The sequence below is a fragment of the Scaptodrosophila lebanonensis genome, unplaced genomic scaffold, assembly GCF_003285725.1.
Source record: "Scaptodrosophila lebanonensis strain 11010-0011.00,11010-0021.00 unplaced genomic scaffold, SlebRS2 tig00000122-arrow-arrow-pilon, whole genome shotgun sequence".
NCBI classification, from domain to species: Eukaryota; Metazoa; Arthropoda; class Insecta; order Diptera; family Drosophilidae; genus Scaptodrosophila; species Scaptodrosophila lebanonensis.
Window position 1 is genome coordinate 1,993,086 of NW_022060580.1, and position 19,661 is coordinate 2,012,746.

Genomic DNA, 19,661 nt, shown 5'->3' on the forward strand with positions numbered 1-19,661 from the left:
GCTTAAGTATCCTATTATAGTGTAGGTGTGCACTAAGAAGATTTTGGAAAATTCGAGCTCCAAAGAGAGGAAAACGAGCTCCAAAATTTGTTTGAAAAATCCACAACCGATCGACTTAAAACGTGGCTTCTAAAATCAATAAAAGAATACAAATAAAACTGCATACTCGGTTTTTTTAAATTGGTCTTGGAGCTTGAATTATTGAGGTTTTTATATTTCTTCTCTTTTTTCAAATGAAAAGTTTGTGTTATTAATGTTGTCCGATTGATTTCAAATTTCATATCCCTAATCAAGATAACTATATCTACGATTTTCTTGCCAGATGCAGCAACAATAAACAACATAGAGCGCAAAATATCAAACAGTTGGGGACACCACATAAACACACTTACACAGTGACTCAATCACAAAAACAAAATCGGCGCTTTTTATTGTTCGTGGCACATCGCTGCACTGTGGACTGGAGTGCCGTGTTTCATATTCCAATTTTGTGCGTGTTCGTGTTGACTCAATAAAGCACGAAAAGACACGAACGTGAAAATGCGATGAAAACAAAAACAACACGACCAAAATATAATTTAAAGTTAGGAAATACTCTAATATTTATTCCAGTTTTTTGCACAAAGTCTATTGAAAACATTGTGTTGTGCAAGGGATTCGGAGCGCATATCCAAAAAATAACAATGTTTATGTTAGCCACATTTGCATAACATAAATTAATATTTTACGAAAAAGTAATATTATATACAAGCATAAATTAAATATCGACATTTTCCTAATTATTTGATTTACAATGAAAAATTTGTGTATCCATTCACCGTGCATACGGATTCATGTATTTTTACAGCCAATTACGTGATAGCACTGTGACGGCCCGTACAAAGCCGACACATGCCCATCTCTAGCATTTCAGCTGATCGCATATTTACAAGCGATTTACTTTTTGTGTTAAACGGTTGCATCAGCTAACAACGCTACAAATGTATTCTGAAGAACTCTGGGAGACATTAAGCGTTAAGCCTATTCCGTGAATGTATTATTGCGATTTACAAAAGCAGAAACACGCCTTTTACACTCACAACATTCATATTAAAAAAAACACATATGGATAACTGTACAATTGAATACATACACTTATATGTATGTAATAAAATGTACTTATGTATGTACATATCAGCGTTGCAAGATGTCCCGATTTTTAAATCAAAATTAAATATCCCGCGCGGGCTCAAAAAGCTGACAAAGTGTAGGTGAGCGCCAAGAAGTGGTTTTATAGAATTAGAAATCCGATTAACTTTAAACTTGGTTTATGTATTTACTCTGAGAAAGAATACAGAATAAACTGCGTTGTATTTTCGTATTTTGATATATGTATGTATGTATATACATATGTATGTATGCTCATTGAAATGTTGTGCAGTTGCATAAGTTGACCAAATAACGTTGTCAAATTGTAGATTTTTTTTTTTTTTTAATCTTTATTTATCGGATCTTCTCTCTAGGAGACTTACGATAAGTAGTAAAATCTTAATCTAATACAGTTATTTAAATAATTACAATTAATTTTTTTTTTTTTTTTTTTTTTTTTACGGCCCCTACTGTTATTGCTGGGTGGGGAGGTCTCTTCGCCGGAGTCGTGTATGGCTAGCCTGACAAGTTAAATTCTGTGCAAGTCTGTTCGGATGGTTCCGAAGCTTAAGCTGGTACTTTGCTTTCACCGTGGCGATTTCATCTTTAACAGATCCCACATTTAAATCTTCGCGGATATTATCACTTCTTATGTACGTGAGTGCCCCAGTGATGGTTCTCAGTATCCTCAATTGAGCTCTCTCGATTAACTCTAAATTACTAATGGAAGCGTTTCCCCATAATTCAGAGCCATATGTCCAAATTGGATTGAGAACAGCATTGTACAAGAGTACTTTGTACTCCAGTTTTAGTCGTGAACGGACGTTTATCAGCCAATGTAGATTAATAGCTTTTAGTTTTAGTTGATCTCTCTTCTTTTTGATGTGCTCACGCCAAGTAAGCCGTCTATCCAAATGGACACCAAGGTATGATACTTCGGTTTCTTGTGGAATATTGATGTTGTTTAGCGACAATGGAGGGCAGGTTTGTTTGTTTAGGGTAAAGGTGACATGTTTGCACTTTTGCTCGTTTACATGTATGCGCCAGTCTGCTAGCCATTCTTGTATGGCCACGAGGTGAGATGATAAAAGTTCTGTAGCTCTTTTTGGGCACTTGGAGCGACTTAGGATGGCAGTATCATCAGCAAATGTCGAAATTGTTGTACGACTGTTTGTCGGTATATCTGCTGTACATATGATATACAGTGTCGGTCCAAGCACGCTTCCTTGGGGTGCACCAGCTTCAATTGGGTGGTATTCAGGGACAAAATCTTAGTGTCTAACTGCGAAACTCCTTTGCTGTAGGTATGACTCCAGTATTTTGTGGATGTTCTGTGGAAGTCATATTTGGATTTTGTGAAGTAAGCCATCCAGCCAAACGCGGTCGAAGGCTTGGGCGACATCCAGAAAAACAGCGGAGCAATACTCTCGTTTTTCAAATGCATTTCGTATCTCAGAGGTTATTCGGTTGACTTGTTCAACGGTTCCATGTCTTTCGGGAAAACCAAATTGGTGCAATGGGATTGCACTGTTGGTATGTAGGTGCTGTTTGATGCGATTCAGGATCAGTTTTTCGAATATCTTTGATAGACACGGCAGGAGACTGATAGGTCTATATGATGATGGCTGAGACTTGTCCTTTCCAGCTTTGAGGGACATTAAATCGTGGCCCGGCGCTTTTCTTTTGCTTTGAAACTTGGTCCTTAATGACACTTGTAACTTCTCCAACTTGAAATACGATAGGCGTGGTAGCTTCAAGATAATTGGTTGATGGGAGCACAAAGCTATTTGTTGCTGGATGTGGTTTGAAGACTTTTTCTAAATGGGCGGCAAATAGATTTGCCTTCTCTTCGTTGCTGCGAGCCCACTTTCCTCTTTGTGTACGTAATGGTGATTCACTTTCGATTGGTGGACATAGGCCTGATTCAGCTTTCCACAATGGGAATCGTTTGCTGTTTGGGGAGAGTTGCTCCATATAATCCATTTGAGCTCGGTGTTTTTCATCTTCTAGGGCTTTGCGTAGTAGATGGTTGTAGATGCAATTTCTTTCTTATTTTCACGTAAATAAAGCTAAAGTCGGGTGTCCCCACTTTGAAATACTCTGAACATATGTTTAGAATAATTATAGAAATTAAAACAAGAGAGAACACTACAATCGAGCAAGCCTGACAGTGAAATACCCTGTACCCAGGTAAACTTCCGACACTGAGGTATATGCGCTTCTAGCAGAAGCAAAAAGATGAAGAAGAAGAGCGAACTTGTTGCTGCAGTTTGGGGGGGTTGTACTGTAGAGAATTTGTTTCGCTAATAACTTTTCTTAGCATTAACCGATTTAGATGAAATTATGAATGAAATTATTAAAATAAAAGTAGACTATTATGTATAAACTAGCAGGTATTGCCCGTCTTAACCCGGCTCAATATAATGTTTCCAATTGTAATTATTTTGTGTGTGCATAACCTACCCATATGTTTTCACCTTATAAGTTACCAGTAGGAAGGCATTTAAGGTATTTAAATACTGTTCTTGACAAAAAATTGTTCAATAGTCCGTTACATTTTTGTTCTTGCCAAACTATTTCGTTAAACGAACATGACTAACTAATATTTTTTAAAGCTCGTTTTCCCCCTTTTGGAGCTAGAATTTTCCAAAAGCCTTTCTTAGTGTTCTCCTACACTATGATGGATACTATGAAAGGATACTTGAGTCCAAATTTAAATTCACATTTGAGTCTTTTCGTGCCATATTGAGTCAATACGGCCACGCACAAACTCGGAATATGAAACACGGCATTCGTGTCAATGCCGTGCAGCGATGAGCCACGATCAAAAACCACTGGCACCGATACCATCAAACTATCGAAGTTTGAATGCAATAAGCAGAATATTTAAATAATAAAATCGAATTATTTATAGAGATCAATAAGAGCAAATCATATACATACATACATCTGCCCGCAATGCGAAGCAGAATATGCGTAGGTCCGTTATTCGGTTTCTGCTTTACTATCGCTTACGCAGTCGTTGCCTAGCGACGGTAACTGTAAACTTTTGGCGTTTTGCCTTTGCAATTAACATTAAATGGTCAAAACGAAAGAAGAAGAGCGAGCTAATGACTTGCAGTTGTTGTTGTTTTTAGAGCATTATTTTATTTACAATCAAACAACTGTGTTCGATTGCCCAATGTATACATTAATACGAATGTACATACATGCTATATTCATACACAGGCATACATACATACATACATATGTATGTTTCTCTTTACTTTTTCAGCCGTACGTAGAGAACCGCACACGTGTGAGTGTGTGTATGTGATGTCCCCAACTATTTGATATTTGTTGTTGCTGCATAAAGCTATTAATGAAAACCCTAATGTCAAATGCACTAAACAAAGACAAAACAAGTAAAAAAGCTAAAGTCGGGTGTCCCGACTTTGAAATACTCTGTACATATGTTTACAATAATTATACAAAATAAAAAAAATTGAGAAAATAAAAAAAAAATTTTATCGATTTTACCTCTCTCGGTATTCGAACTCACGTAAAGGGTTTATAATTGCACATTTACATAGCAATTACGTCTGTGTGAGTGTATGTATGCCTATGCGCATCTATTCGTGTCTGTGTAAGCATTTTCGCAGTCAACCAAACAGCAACATCAACAACAGCCGCGGGCAGCGCTTGAGCAGCGCTGCAGCTGCAAATATATTTATGGCTATAACTTCTTGTTAAATCGGTCTATCATAGTGAAACTTGGCATACGGACACATAATAACCAACGGGGGGTATTTCCAAAATTTTAGTTCGAAATTCCAAGAATTACGGGAGTTACGATTTGCGGGGTAGAGGGGGGAGGGAGGGAAATTCGAGGGAAATTCGAATTATACGAATGTAAAATCGGGTAAGCCCCCATAGGGGGGAAGTGGTGGGAAAATCTAAAAAATAAAACAAGCTTGCACAGCGTACGCACATAAGGTATCTTTGTCCAAATTTGGTGTCTCTATCTCTTATAGTCTCTGAGATCCAGTTATTCATACGGACGGACAGACTGACAGAGATAGATCGACTCGTCTTGTCATGCTGATCAAGAATATATATATGGGGTCTGCCACGCCTCCTTCTGCCTGTTACATTTTTCAGCTACCGCAAAGCAGAACATTTTATGTACAGAGTATAGTCAGAATAACTTTTAAGAAGCAGAAGGAACTCACTCAACTGCAAAAACATTGACAGAAGCACAAACTGCAAACGACGAAATATGTAGGTAATTGAAAATTGAGGGTGACATCGATATGTGCAGAAGAAGAATCATTTGTTTTGAAAACCAAAGCTGTATTAACAAATTGATCGTCATCTTCACTGTCAAACGAGCACAAGTCGGAATGGCTACATGAGCAATACCATTGCAAATCACAGCACAATTAATCCATACAAACAACAATGGTAAATTTGCTACTTCAAGCAAGAACTGTGGATTTCCTTTCGGAGGAAATGCACATATTCAATTATCCACTGCGCTAAAAAGCTCTGCAAGAGACACGGTCCGCCTTATTGCTAATCTCAGCAACAGAGCCCTCCGAAATTATAATCGCTACAGCGCATATGGTGAGCCAGAAAATGTCCAACTTGGACTGATGTCAAGCGCAAATCCAGTCAAAACCTGTAACTCAACTATGTGATCTTGAGTAGTGCAAAACATGAACGCACTGACTATTCAAATGGAACTTTAAAGGAACTTTACACACAAGGGCTTTTATCTATGGTGATTGGTAAATGGATCGAAAGCTATCTATGGGAATGAGGTGAATTTTTGATTTGCTATATATTCGGTAGACTTGCTGAATGGACACGGAAGCAGACTGATCTTATTCAAAACAATACTTTCTTCCAGGAGGTGTCAGCAATCAATAACCCAGTGACGTTGTATACAGAACACCAAAAACCGAGTGTTAAGTCAAAATTATACTAAATTCTTAAATGTTTAAATTCAAGGTATTAATTTCAATATTTACATATTTGTCAACCCTAACAAGAGGGAACACTACAGCCGAGCAAGCCCGACAGTGTAATACCCTGTGCCCAGGTAAACTTCCGTCACTGAGTTATATGCGCTCATAGCAGAAGTAACAAGAGAGACCGTTACAGTCGAGTAAGCCCGACAGCGAAATGCCCTGCACCCGCTGCAGTCAGCTCAGGGATATGTCTGTCGGACAGCGTTACGAAGCCGCAAAGCGCCTAGATCTTTGTCTAAACTGCCTTGGCAAGGGCCATCAGGCAGCCAAATGCTCGTCTACGCACAGATGTCGCATCTGCCTTAGTCTTCACCACTCCTTGTTGCACCGGGATGCTGCTGAGCACAGGCGATCGTCTATATCACAACATCCGTCGTCTTCACATGTGACAACAGCCCACAGTGGCGCAGTCACACACACGCACACCAGCAACACTTCAGACCAAGTCATCTTGTCCACCGCTATTATCAAGGTAAAGGATGCGGCGGGAACCTATAGAACAAAACTCGTAATATAGATTGACTAATTGGAACTGAAACATTTCCTAAAATTCTGTCACTTGGTCAAATCAAACTGGGCCCTTGTCTGCCCACGCTCCAAAAGACGTTACTTGGATGGGTCGTCTCTGGGCGCCTATCAAGGCTCACAGAGACATGTGCATAGTTACTCGCTCTCACTAGAGGAGACTATCAACGAGAACCTTGTAATATGGCTATGGCTTATTGATGAGGTCCACAAACCCATTGACAAGTTTACTCCGGAGCAACGTCAGTGTGAAACAAGTAAAAAAGCTAAAGTCGGGTGTCCCGACTTTGAAATACTCTGTACATATGTTTAGAATAATTGTTGGAGCACCCTACTTAGCTTCTAAGCCTTTTCTTTGCGCTCTCTATCGCGCCCTTTACTGCGCTCTCTGTGGCGCTCTCTTTGTGCATTACTTTTCTTATGCCGGCCCGCTGACTTGTAGCGGCAGCAGGCAAATCACTTGTCTTGCAATATCGGCACTGTGAACCTCGTTGTACAGTTATCCAAGCCATTTAAAGCCATATTAATAATCGAAAGAATACCGCGTCTCATTTTATAACTAGTTAAATATTGTTTGTTGCAATCGCTAAAAAGCTAGCGATTTTTCATTGGCGCCCGAGCAGGGACTTCGGTTTTCTCAAGATTATTTTCTCGATTGTTTGCGGTCTTTGTGGCTTGGTTTTTGTGCGCGGTCGTGTGATTAGTATCTCGTTTGATTTGGATCTGGTGTCGTTTGGATACCATATACATACATTGATTTGGATTTGGAGCTTGGTGCCTTTCTGGATATCATCAACTACAACTGCTCGTTTGGACTGTGGAGCTGCTGTCTGCCCTACTTGTGGTACTGTCGTTTGGCTTGGCTAATGGGTGTTCGTCGCTCGGAATCCAGGGAAGTTTCGGTGGACTCTTTTGAGAGCTTGCAGGTATTCTGTGCCAACAATTGAGCATAAAGCATTAATAAGTTTAATTGCTGCAAGTTCGTGCAAGTGTAAAGTGGATAAAAATCTATTTACATACATACATACGTATGTACATATAGTACGTGTGTGCTTATGCCGACTCAATTTTTGGCACTTGATTTATTTTGTGCAACTACATTACATACACAAATACATAATCATACATATGTACATATTCGCCAATAACCACTGCATGATTATATTATATACATACATATACACACATACACCACACCTTGCATAAATTAAACATAACTACTAACAAAACCTCGAGGCAAAACAAACCACAACAATTAAAAAAGGGCTACAAAGCTGATTTTTAACATAAAAAACAAATATTTTAAAGTTATTTTGTTTCTATTGTCTTGGTTTTTTGATGAAGATTTGTTGCATCAGCTGCACACATACAACCATAGCTTTGTTGTTGCTTGCGCCGCGAGCGTAGCAAAAGAATTTTGTCGCTCTCTCTTTTGTGCGCGCCCTTTTTCGGCTACACTTGTCGCTGGGCCAACGAACTTCCCCCCGCTACCCGTTTGGATTAGCGTTGCCTACAAGCGTGCTTGCGGTAATCGACGCCTATTTTCTGAGTACAGCTGAGACTGCTTGCAGATTTCGTTGTTGTTTGTGCGGTCGGTTGGACTGCTACTTTGCTTGCGTGCATACTGTATTGAGTGCGTGTGTACGTAATCTGTGTGCATTTCAGTTGGTCTCTTGCTGTTTTAGCGCGTTGTTATTTGCGAGGGTTGTTAGGAAAGTTCGGCTTTTTTCTTTGATTTGCAACTTGTTTAGAGTTTATTTTGGTTATACTCTACCATGTCGGAATCTGAAAAGCAACAAGTAGTAGCTAATTCTAAACTAGTACAATGCTTGCAGAAATTTGATAAGGTTAGCGCTGATATTGCTCGTATGAGAACAGCATTTCAGTTAAAGACAATTTCGTTTGAACAAACAGAACTCGAGTGTCGTCTCGAGCTGTTAGAAGATTACATAAAGAAAGCTATGGCGCTTCAGGCAGATTTGGATAGTCTCAATCTAAGTAACGATAGTAGAGGGCCACTTGACGATTTGTGCATTTCAACTAAGGCGTTGTATGTGAAGGCAACGAAACAAAAAGTTGAAAGTCAGACTTCTCATGACTGTTCTATGATGGCCAGTCAACGGTCCCAGTTACCCAAAATGCGGCTGCCTACATTCAGTGGAAAGCATGCCGAATTTAAGAATTTTATGTTCTTATTTGAAAGCCTAGTTCATGACGATCCTTCGTTGACCAACGTCGAGAAGTTTAATCATTTGGTGTCGTGTTTGTCAGGTGAGGCTCTAGGAGTTGTGAAACCGTTTCAGTTAACGGACTGCAATTACTCGAAAGCCATTGCTAGCCTCAAGTCTGTGTACGACAACAAATGTTTGATATTTTTCGACACTATCTCGCAATTGTTTGACATCCCAAGTATGACCAAACCTAATGCGTCTACTTTGCGGTCCATCGTTGACACTATTTCTGCCATTTATGCGTCTTTAACTTCATTGGGAAGTGAAAAGGACATTTCGAATGCAATGATCATACATATGGTTATGGCCAAAGTTGATCATGCAACCAAATCTCGTTTTGAGGAACAGCTCGATTATGACAAGTTGCCTTCTTGGGATGACTGCGCTAAGCAGTTAAACAGGCGTTACCAATATTTAGCGGCTGAAGAGACAACTCGGGTTCCAAATAAACCGCGAGTAGAACCTGCAAGAAATAGTAAAGCTTCGTTTTCTTGCACAAAGGGTCCTTCAAAGCCTTCAAAACCGATCTCGAAGTGCACATACTGTAGTTCTGCGGAACACAATATTTATACTTGCCCTTCTTTCGGATCTATTCCCGTTATGCAGCGATTTGAGTTCGCCAAGACTCAAAAAATGTGCCTCAATTGCTTGAATGTGGGTCATGTAGTTTCCAGTTGCAAGGCTTCCAAGTGTCGGGTGTGTTCAAAACCACACCATTCGTTGTTGCACAGATACTACGTAGCTGTGCCAAATTCACCCGCTCCACACGCAGTCGCACCTCCAGAAGCGTACTTAGGTCACGTTTTAAGTGCCGATCAAGTAATTCTTGCCACAGCAGTCGTAAAAATTAAAGATAGATTCGGCCATTACCATCCTGCTCGTGTGTTACTTGATGGCGGCTCACAGTTGAACCTCATGACTGAGAACCTTGCGCAGCGCCTTCGATTAAGCGTAAAGACACAGCTGTGAGTATTGTAATGGCAGGTGGAACCACTACTGGTAGTAGGCACAAGGTGTGCGCTGATATTCAATCTCGTTTGAATTCTCACAGCTTTGGCACTGATTTTTGGGTTCTTAAATCCATATCTACTTGTCAGCCTGGTAACTTTGTACCCACATCGAATTGGAAAATACCCGCAAACCTTGAGTTGGCTGACCCAGAATTCTATAAGCCAGCCAAGGTTGATATTCTCCTAGGCGCTGAACTTTTTTACAAGTTATTATGCGTTGGGCAAATCGAGCTCAATTCCTGTCTTCCATTGTTGCAGAAGACATTGCTGGGATGGGTTGTTGCTGGAAGATATACAGGGCAAATACCTCCTCAACAATTCAGCGTTAACGTTGTCGCTCAAGTTAATGATTGTTCTCTCGACACCTTAGTTCAACGCTTTTGGGAACTCGATCGGAGCCCAAATGAGTCGAAGGCTGTGCGCCAGACAGCTGAACAAAAGGCCTGTGAAGCTCACTTCACCAAATCAGTACAGCGCCTGTCTACAGGACGTTTTCAAGTCGAACTTCCGTTCAAATCCGATCCCACTGTACTAGGGCTTTCCTTTCAAACTGCTGAAAGACGATTTCTGCAACTTGAGCGCAAACTCGCAAGAGACAAAACTCTCTATGACATGTACCATGACTTCATGAGAGAGTATCGTGATCTTGAGCATATGTCTGCTCTTGAATCTCCTCCTCCAGGACAGCACTAATATATTCCTCATCAGTGTGTCCTGAGACCTGAAAGCACTACAACCAAATTGCGTGTGGTGTTTGACGCTTCTAGTAAAACGTCAACGGCCCTATCATTAAATGACACTTTAATGGTTGGGCCGACTATTCAGAGGGAGCTTTATTCAACATTTGTAAATTTTCGGTTGAATAAATACGCAATTACTGCCGACATCTCCAAGATGTACAGGCAAATAAACGTGTCTGAAAAAGACAAAAAGTACCAGCTCATTCTCTGGCGAGAAAGCGCCTCTCATGAGCTGCAGTCCTTTAAGTTGAACACTGTAACATACGGGACTGCATCAGCGCCATTTTTTGCTGTGCGCTCGTTGTTTGAATTGGCAAATATTTATGCTCGATGTCACCATGGCGCGTTAAATGTCATTAAAAATTGTTTTTATGTTGACGACATGCTGGCTCCTCATAATGATGTATTTCGTTATCATCTGCATGAGGATAGCTTTACTTCGTTGAAGCCGACAAAGCGGAATATATTATCTCGTTTGTCTGAGCAACTTGGACCTTTGTGCCCCATCGTCACATCGGCCAAAACTCTGTGGCAAGAGCTGTGGCGATTTAAGATGTTAGTTGGGCTGCTAAAGCAACAGATTTGGGTGATAAATACTCGTAGGGTTTGCTCAGCAGTTTTACATAACTGCCTTCGATGCAAGCCCAAGTTAGTTGAGCAAATAATGAGAAATTTGCCAGGTGATCGCCTTCGAGAAGGTCGACCTTTCAGGGTTTGTGGACTCGAACTTTGCGGCCCATTCCATGGTAGCTATCGCATACGCGGAAAACCGCCCGTTACAAATTACGTAGCGGTATTCGTTTGTTTTGCCTCGAAGGCCGTTCACCTCGAACTGGTAGCTAATTTATCCACTGATACTGTCCTTAACGTCTTTACAAGGTTCATCGGGAAGCGCGGCCTGCCGGAAATGGTCTTCAGCGACAACGTGACGAACTTCGCGGGAACAAGCGGCTTGCTGAGGGACATGCCGTCGGCTGACGGACTATGCGGCAGAGCGACGAATCGATTGATGGTTCATTCTTCCCCGACCTCCTCACATAGGAGGATTGTTGGAGGCAGCGGTGCTGCTAGGCGACCAGTCCACGATGTTGGCGGTGCTCCGTGTGGATTTGAAAGACCGGGAGTCCTTCAAAGGGGCCGGAATGTTGGAGCACCCTACTTAGCTTCTAAGCCTTTTCTTTGCGATCTCTATCGCGCCCTTTACTGCTCTCTCTGTGGCGCTCTCTTTGTGCATTACTTTTCTTATGCCGGCCCGCTGACTTGTAGCGGCAGCAGGCAAATCACTTGTCTTGCAATATCGGCACTGTGAACCTCGTTGTACAATTATCCAAGCCATTTAAAGCCATATTAATAATCGAAAGAATACCGCGTCTCATTTTATAACTAGTTAAATATTGTTTGTTGCAATCGCTAAAAAGCTAGCGATCTTTCAATAATTATAGAAATTAAAACAAGAGAGAACGCTACAGTCGAGCAAGCCCGACAGTAAAATAGCCTGTACTCTCCACAAAAAAGGAAAATTAAAAAAAAAAATTAAAAAATAATTAAATTATTAAAAAAAATGAATGAATGAATGAATGAATTAAATTAAATTAGAATACATGTTTATGTTCCGTTTTAACAGCATACATTTACATCACGTACCTATGCGTGTATGTATGCAGCACAAAGTTGAACCAAAGCAACAATAACAACAAAAGCTGCGGGCAGCGCTGCCGGCAGAGCTGCACGCAGCGCATGAGCAGCGATTTTATTTATGGCTATAACTTTCTTCAGAATTGACCTATCATGATGAAACTTGGCACACGGACACATTAGTACTAACTGGATGTACCTACCAAAATTGATTTCAAAATTCCAAGAATTACGGAATTTATAAACAAAAACACGAATTGCGGGGGAGGGGGGGGGGTATCAAAATAAAAATAATAAACTTGACCTTCCTAGGACTTAGGGGAACCTCGATACCAAGTTTAGTTATTCTAGCTCTTGTACTTCCTGAGATCGTTGCGCTCATACAGACAGACGGGCAGACGGACGGACGGACATGGCTATATCGACTTGTCTTGTCATCCTGATCAATAATATATATACTTTGTGGGGTCTGCCACGCCTCCTTCTGTGTGTTACATACATGCGCACAAAACTAGTATAGCCTTTCACCCTTTGGGTACAGGCTATAAAAAACTGATCTGTTTTTTTTAAATTTGTCTTGGAGTACCATCTTGTTCAACTTTCTGTAGGTGACGCAAACTCTTAGTGAGCCATCTTTCTTCCTCACAACGACTACTCTGCTTGCCACGTTCGAAGTTGACTTGCGCACTACACCTTTCTCAAGCCACTTCTCCACTTGCTTTTTGACTGCATCTGATTCATCAGCCGATAGACGACATGTTAATTACGAAACGGATGGACGACTGTGACCGGGACAATTTTTAGAGTGATCTGGGTGCTGTTTTCTATTAACTGATCTACACTCTTTAAGAACTGAGGCGGAGCTGTAATATATGTAGCCCTTCGAATCAACAGTCAAGCGGAATTTTTCGATAAAATCATGCCCCAACAGTACATCGTAGTCGACTTTGTAGCTTGGGACAATCATGAATTTCTGATTTGTCTGCAGATCGTCTACATTTATTTCGGCTGTGAAGAACCCAAAAGGTTCGTTGCTATGTTTCCCAGGCCTCGCAACATGGATGAACTTCTCTGGATGTCAACATTGACAATGTCTTTAACTACATTTTCTTTAATAATCGTTACGTCAGAGTCGGTATCTACTAGAGTCTCTACTTTTGTTCCGTTTATTAAGGCGAACTTCACACCGCGGCGATCAACAACAACACGCACTTTATTGTCATTTTTTAGGCAATGTGACCGCTTTGATTACATTTAAAGCATTTTACCGCGGCTGTGCAATCCCTACGTTTATTCTCAGATGAGTTAAAGCAATGGTCCTTCTTTGACTTTTGATCAACAACGTGTTATTTATTTGAATTCTGCTTCGGTTTGTTTTTGCTCACATGTATTCGGCTTTAAAGGTTTGGCAACGATACATCGCGCACTTATATTCGCCTTTTATATAAGACATCAACAATATAACGAATAACTGTCGCATCTATCACATTACCGACTGACGCTAATTTTTTCATCTGTAGCATATATTCGTGAAAGGTTTCGTTTTTTTTCTTCTTTCGCTCTTGCAGTATTGATGTATATCTGCATTATTTAGGCTACATTCAAACTCTTCTTCTCTCGTTGTTCGATTTTACCTTCCTGGGTATTTGAACTAACGTTAAGCGTATAGTATATAATTGTATACTTATCTTCATAAATCCATAGAAATTGTGTCTATGTAAGTATATGCGTGTCTGTGTGTGCGCATGTATGCGCAGTGCAGTGCGAAGCAGTGCAAGAAGCAACATCAGCAACAGCTGTTTATTTATTGCTATAACTTCCTTCAACATTGAGCTATCTTAATGAAACTTGGCATATGGACCCATGGGGAAATCAAAAAAATAAAACAAACTTGCACACCGTACACACATAATGCATATTTGTGCAAAATTTTGTGTCTCTAGCTCTTATAGTCTCTGAGATCCAGGTGTTCATACGGAAGGACAGACAGACGCACAGGTATGGATCGACTCGTCTGTTATGCTGATCATATATATATTTTTATAGCTTGTACCCAAAGGGTAAAAGGCTATACTAGTTTTGTGCGAATGTATGTAACACACAGAAGGATACGTGGCAGACCCCACAAAGTATATATATTATTGATCAGGATGACAAGACAAGTCGATATAGCCATGTCCGTCTGTCCGTCCGTCCGTCTGTATGAGCGCAAGGATCTCAGCAAGTACAAGAGCTAGAATATCCAAACACGGTATCCAGATTCTCCTGAGTCCGAGAAAGGACGAGTTTGTGTTTTTTTTTTCTGATACACTCCCCACGACCCCGCAATTCATGTTTTTCATAACTACTGTAGTTCTTGGAATTTTTAACTCAAATACATCCAGTTAGTTATTATGTGTCCGTATGTTAAGTTTCATCATGATTGGTCAATTCTGAAGAAAGTTATAGCCATAAATAAAATCGTTGCCCATGCGCTGCCAGCAGCTGTTGTTGTTGCTGCTTTGGTTCAACTTTGTTCTGCATACATACACGCATATAAACACGCAGATACACGATTCTGATGTAAATGTATACTGTTGAAACTGTACTGTATTGAATAATTTGTATTTAAGTTAATTAAATAATTTAATTAATATAAGTTTTTAAAGTTAATTAAATTTTTTTCATTTTTTCTTTTTTTTATTTATATATTTATAAATTTATATATTTATATATTTATATATTTATATATTTATATATTTATATATTTATATATTTATATATTTATATATTTATATATTTATATATTTATATATTTATATATTTATATCTATATATATAAAACAGTTTGTCCTGACTGACTGACTGATTGATGATCAACGCACAGCCCAAACGGTAAAAGCTAGGAATATAATAATTTCATTTCATTTTCATCTGATCAACTTCACACTTAATTTGTATACTCTTAGAAAAATTCCAAGAAAAACTGCATACTTGGTTTCTTGAAATATGGGAGTTTACCTGTAAAAAACAAGAGAGAACGCTACAGTCGAGCAAGCCCGACAGTAAAATAGCCTGTACTCTCCCCAAAAAAGGAAAATAAAAAAAAATAAAAAATTAAAAAAAAATTAAATTATTAAAAACAAGAGAGAACGCTACAGTCGAGCAAGCCCGACAGTGTAATACCCTGTACCCAGGTAAACTTCCGTCACTGAGTTATATGCGCCCATAGCAGCAGCAAAAAGAGGAAGAAGAGCGAACTTGTTGCTGCAGTTTGGTGGGGTTTCTTAGAATTGACCGAATTGAATAAAATGAACAACAGTAGACAATTATATATAAATTATGTGTGCAAAGTTTGATTTAGGTAGCATTTGAAATGTGGACGCTATTGACGAAATTCTGTAGCGGGTGAAGGGGGAAAATTAAAAAAATAAAAAATAAACTCGTCCTTTCTCGGACCTAGGAGAATCTGGATGCCAACTTTGGTTATTCTAGCTTTTATAGTTTCTGAGATACTTTCGTTCATCCAGACGAACAGACGGACGGACGGACATGTCAAGATCGATTACTATCGTCCTGCTGATTCAGAATATATACATTTTATGGGGTCGGAGATGCTTCCTTCTGCATGTTACATACTTTGCACAAACCTAATATACCCTTTTTACCCTACGGGTACAGGGTATAAAAATTAATTAATTAATTAATTAAATTAAATTAGAATACATGTTAAGTTCAGTTTTAACAGCATACATTTACATCACGTACTTATGCGTGTTTATATGCGTGTATGTATGCAGCACAAAGTTGAACCAAAGCAGCAACAACAACAACAGCTGCGGGCAGTGCTGCCGGCAGTGCTGCAGGCAGCGCATGAGCAGCGATTTTATTTATGGCTATAACTTTCTTCAGAATTGACCTATCGTGATTAAACTTGGCACACGGACACATAGGCACTAACTGGATGTAACTAACTAACTGATTTCAAAATTCCAAGAATTACGGAATTTATAAGAAAAACACGAATTGCGGGGGAGTGGGGGGTGTATCAAAATAAAAAAAACAAACTTGACCTGCCTAGGGCTTAGGGGAACCTGGATGCCAAGTTTGGTAATTCTAGCCCTTGTACCTTCTGAGATCCTTGCGTTATTAATGTTGTCCGATTGATTTCAAATTTCATATCCCTAATGAAGATAACTATATCTACGATTTTCTTGCCAGATGCAGCAACAATAAACAACATAGAGCGCAAAATATCAAACAGTTGGGGACACCACATAAACACACTTACACAGTGACACAATCACAAAAACAAAATCGGCGCTTTTTATTGTTCGTGGCACATCGCTGCACTGTGGACTGGAGTGCCGTGTTTCATATTCCAATTTTGTGCGTGTTCGTGTTGACTCAATAAAGCACGAAAAGACACGAACGTGAAAATGCGATGAAAACAAAAACAACTCGACCAAAATATAATTTAAAGTTAGGAAATACTCTAATATTTATTCCAGTTTTTTGCACAAAGTCTATTGAAAACATTGTGTTGTGCAAGGGATTCGGAGCGCATATCCAAAAAATAACAATGTTTATGTTAGCCACATTTGCATAACATAAATTAATATTTTACGATAAGTTATATTATATACAAGCATAAATTAAATATCGACATTTTTCTAATTATTTGATTTACAATGAAAAATTTGTGTATCCATTCACCGTGCATACGGATTCATGTATTTTTACAGCCAATTACGTGATAGCACTGTGACGGCCCGAACAAAGCCGACACATGCCCATCTCTAGCATCTCAGCTGATCGCATATTTACAAGCGATTTACTTTTTGTGTTAAACGGTTGCATCAGCTAACAACGCTACAAATGTATTCTGAAGAATTCTGGGAGACATTAAGCGTTAAGCCTATTCCGTGAATGTATTATTGCGATTTACAAAAGCAGAAACACGCCTTTTACACTCACAACATTCATATTAAAAAAAAACACATATGGATACATATGTACGTGAGGATAGATAGCGCCTGTATCAAAAAATAAAATGTACATATGTATGTATGTACATATCAGCGTTGCCAGACGTCCCGATTTCGGCGGGACATCTCAATTTTTAAATCATAAATAAATATCCCGCACATGCCCCATGTTCAGTCCCGCATTCCGGGAATAACTCGACCATGCGCGCTGAGGAATTTCGGACGAGTTGCACTTATAGGTGAGGCCTGTATGTATGTCGATGTTAAATTTGTGGGTATGTAAGTGCATACATATGTATGTGCAATCAACGCACAGCCCAAATGGAAAGCGTTAAAAAGCTTCAAAGTGTAGGTGAGCACCAAGAAGTGGTTTTAGGAAATAAGAAATCCGATTAACTTTAAACTTGGTTTATGTATTTAGTCTGAGAAAGAATACAACGGGCAACGGGCGCCCCCCCCCCCCCTGCCGCCCCCTGCGTACGCCCTTGTGTATGTATGTATGTATATACATATGTGTGCATGCTCATTTAAATGTTGTGCAGTTGCATAAGTTGACCAAATAACTTTGCAAATTGTACAGCTTTTAATTCTAGAAATTACTTGCCATAATTTATCCCTATCATACTACATATATAAATATATATATGATTGTATGTATGTCCTAGCTCTCTAATCGTACCAAAGTAATTTGCTATTTGGGAAATGAACTCTTTAGAAACTTTGTAGTGTCAGAGGAGAAATATCATATAGTAAATAAACGTATAATTGTAAGCACAAATACTGAGCCAGCAAAGATGGGCAAGTCCTGCTAGTATCTTCAAATAATCATAAATTCGAATATTTATTATATTCTATATCTAAAAGGTACAAGAGTATATTAGTTTTGCGGGGGAAGGTAAAAGTGTAAAGGGCATAAGCATGCGCGGCAGACCTTATAAAGGATATACATATAATCTAGATCAGCATGAGAAGACGAGTCGATCTAGCCCTGTCAGTTTGCATGTCCGTCCGTATCAACACCTGAATCTCAGAGACTATAAGAACTAGAGACATAAATTTAAGTGCAAGATGCCTTATACATACTTACATATGAATACGCACTACATGTTTTTTCACCGATCTAGCCCTGTCTGTCTGTCTGTCTGTCCGTTTGAGACGTCAGAGTCTATAAGAGGTAGATACACCAAGTTTTGCACAAAGATACCTTATGTGTGTACGCTGTACAAGTTTGTTTTATTATTAAATAAAAATAAATATTATTAAATTAGTGGAAAATTCTTATCGTACTGATCAAGAATATAAATATTTTGGGGATCTGCCACACCTCCTTCTTTGTATTACATAAAATCCCACAACAACTATTTTACCCTTTTGGGTGCGGGGTCTAACAATAACTAATTTAATAATATGGTTATGTTTTTATGGGAGTGGGAACGATGTACTTGGGAGTTGGGCCCGCCCGACGATATCATTCTTCTCTAGTTATTTACATATGTTATTATGTTTTATATTAATATATGAAGGGCGCGTTTATTCGTTCCTTACCTCCTTGCTCATCCAGCATTACAATGCTCCTCATTCCAACTTCCGCGCTCTATATAAAAATACATGTATATTTAAAAAAAAAAAATTAGCATAATAGGAGAATTCAGTTACTGGTTGGTTCTAACTCTCTTAACGTAGTTTTATATGACTACAGTTATGAGCATGTTTGTACAATTTTAGAATGTGTTGGTTTTATATGCTTTAAATATGATACGAATTTCCATTAACGTATAAATTGTTATAAGGATACACTTATATTTTTATATAGTATTTTCTTGACAGAAATCGAACAAAACTCAAAAACACATCCCTAATATAATGTAATACGTCCGAAGGTATACGTATTATATACATATATTAGGCATGGCTTGTAAATTTAAAACGATTTCCTGCAAGACCACAGCTACATGAACTAGAGTTAAATGTTACATATATGTCCACAATAGACAACATATTTATAAGATCCACACAATCTATTTTTTGATAACAATATGGATGAATTCATGCCTATTGATACAGTAGACGATACCCTAAATGAGGATTAATTTGTTAAACATTTGTTTCGGGTAAATATGAGGCTCAGGAAAATGTAGTTGAACTTCGTCTAACAAGAAGAAAGCAAAGAAAACGCTCCAGTACTGGCAAGTGGCACAATTTCTTAGAAGCAAACCACAAAGAATGGTGTACGGTTCACTAATTATATTCATACAAGCGTCTCCGTCTCCGCAACTGCACCATTACCGACAAAACGAAAATACTCTGAAAGACGTTGCGGTGGACCAAGATCTTACTCAAAATTCTGCACACACTTAGGTTAATTGCTTTCCATTTAAAACCTTTTGCAACGCTGTGTCATGTACAAGTTCTA

At 39.1% G+C, this 19,661-nt stretch overlaps 1 protein-coding gene across 2 annotated transcripts in view; it reads right to left on the minus strand.

Moving 5' to 3' along the window:
• The window catches only part of LOC115628654 (synaptosomal-associated protein 25), a 183,891-nt gene that overhangs the window by 95,130 nt on the left and 69,100 nt on the right, over positions 1–19,661 (minus strand). The window contains exon 4 of one of the 2 annotated variants that reach the window (XM_030524822.1): positions 18,794–18,842. The exons of the other annotated variant lie outside the window; for it this stretch is intronic. Within the exon in view, the coding sequence (XP_030380682.1) occupies positions 18,794–18,842 (49 nt within the window). The remainder of the gene's footprint in view (positions 1–18,793; positions 18,843–19,661) is intronic. 2 annotated transcript variants of the gene reach the window in all.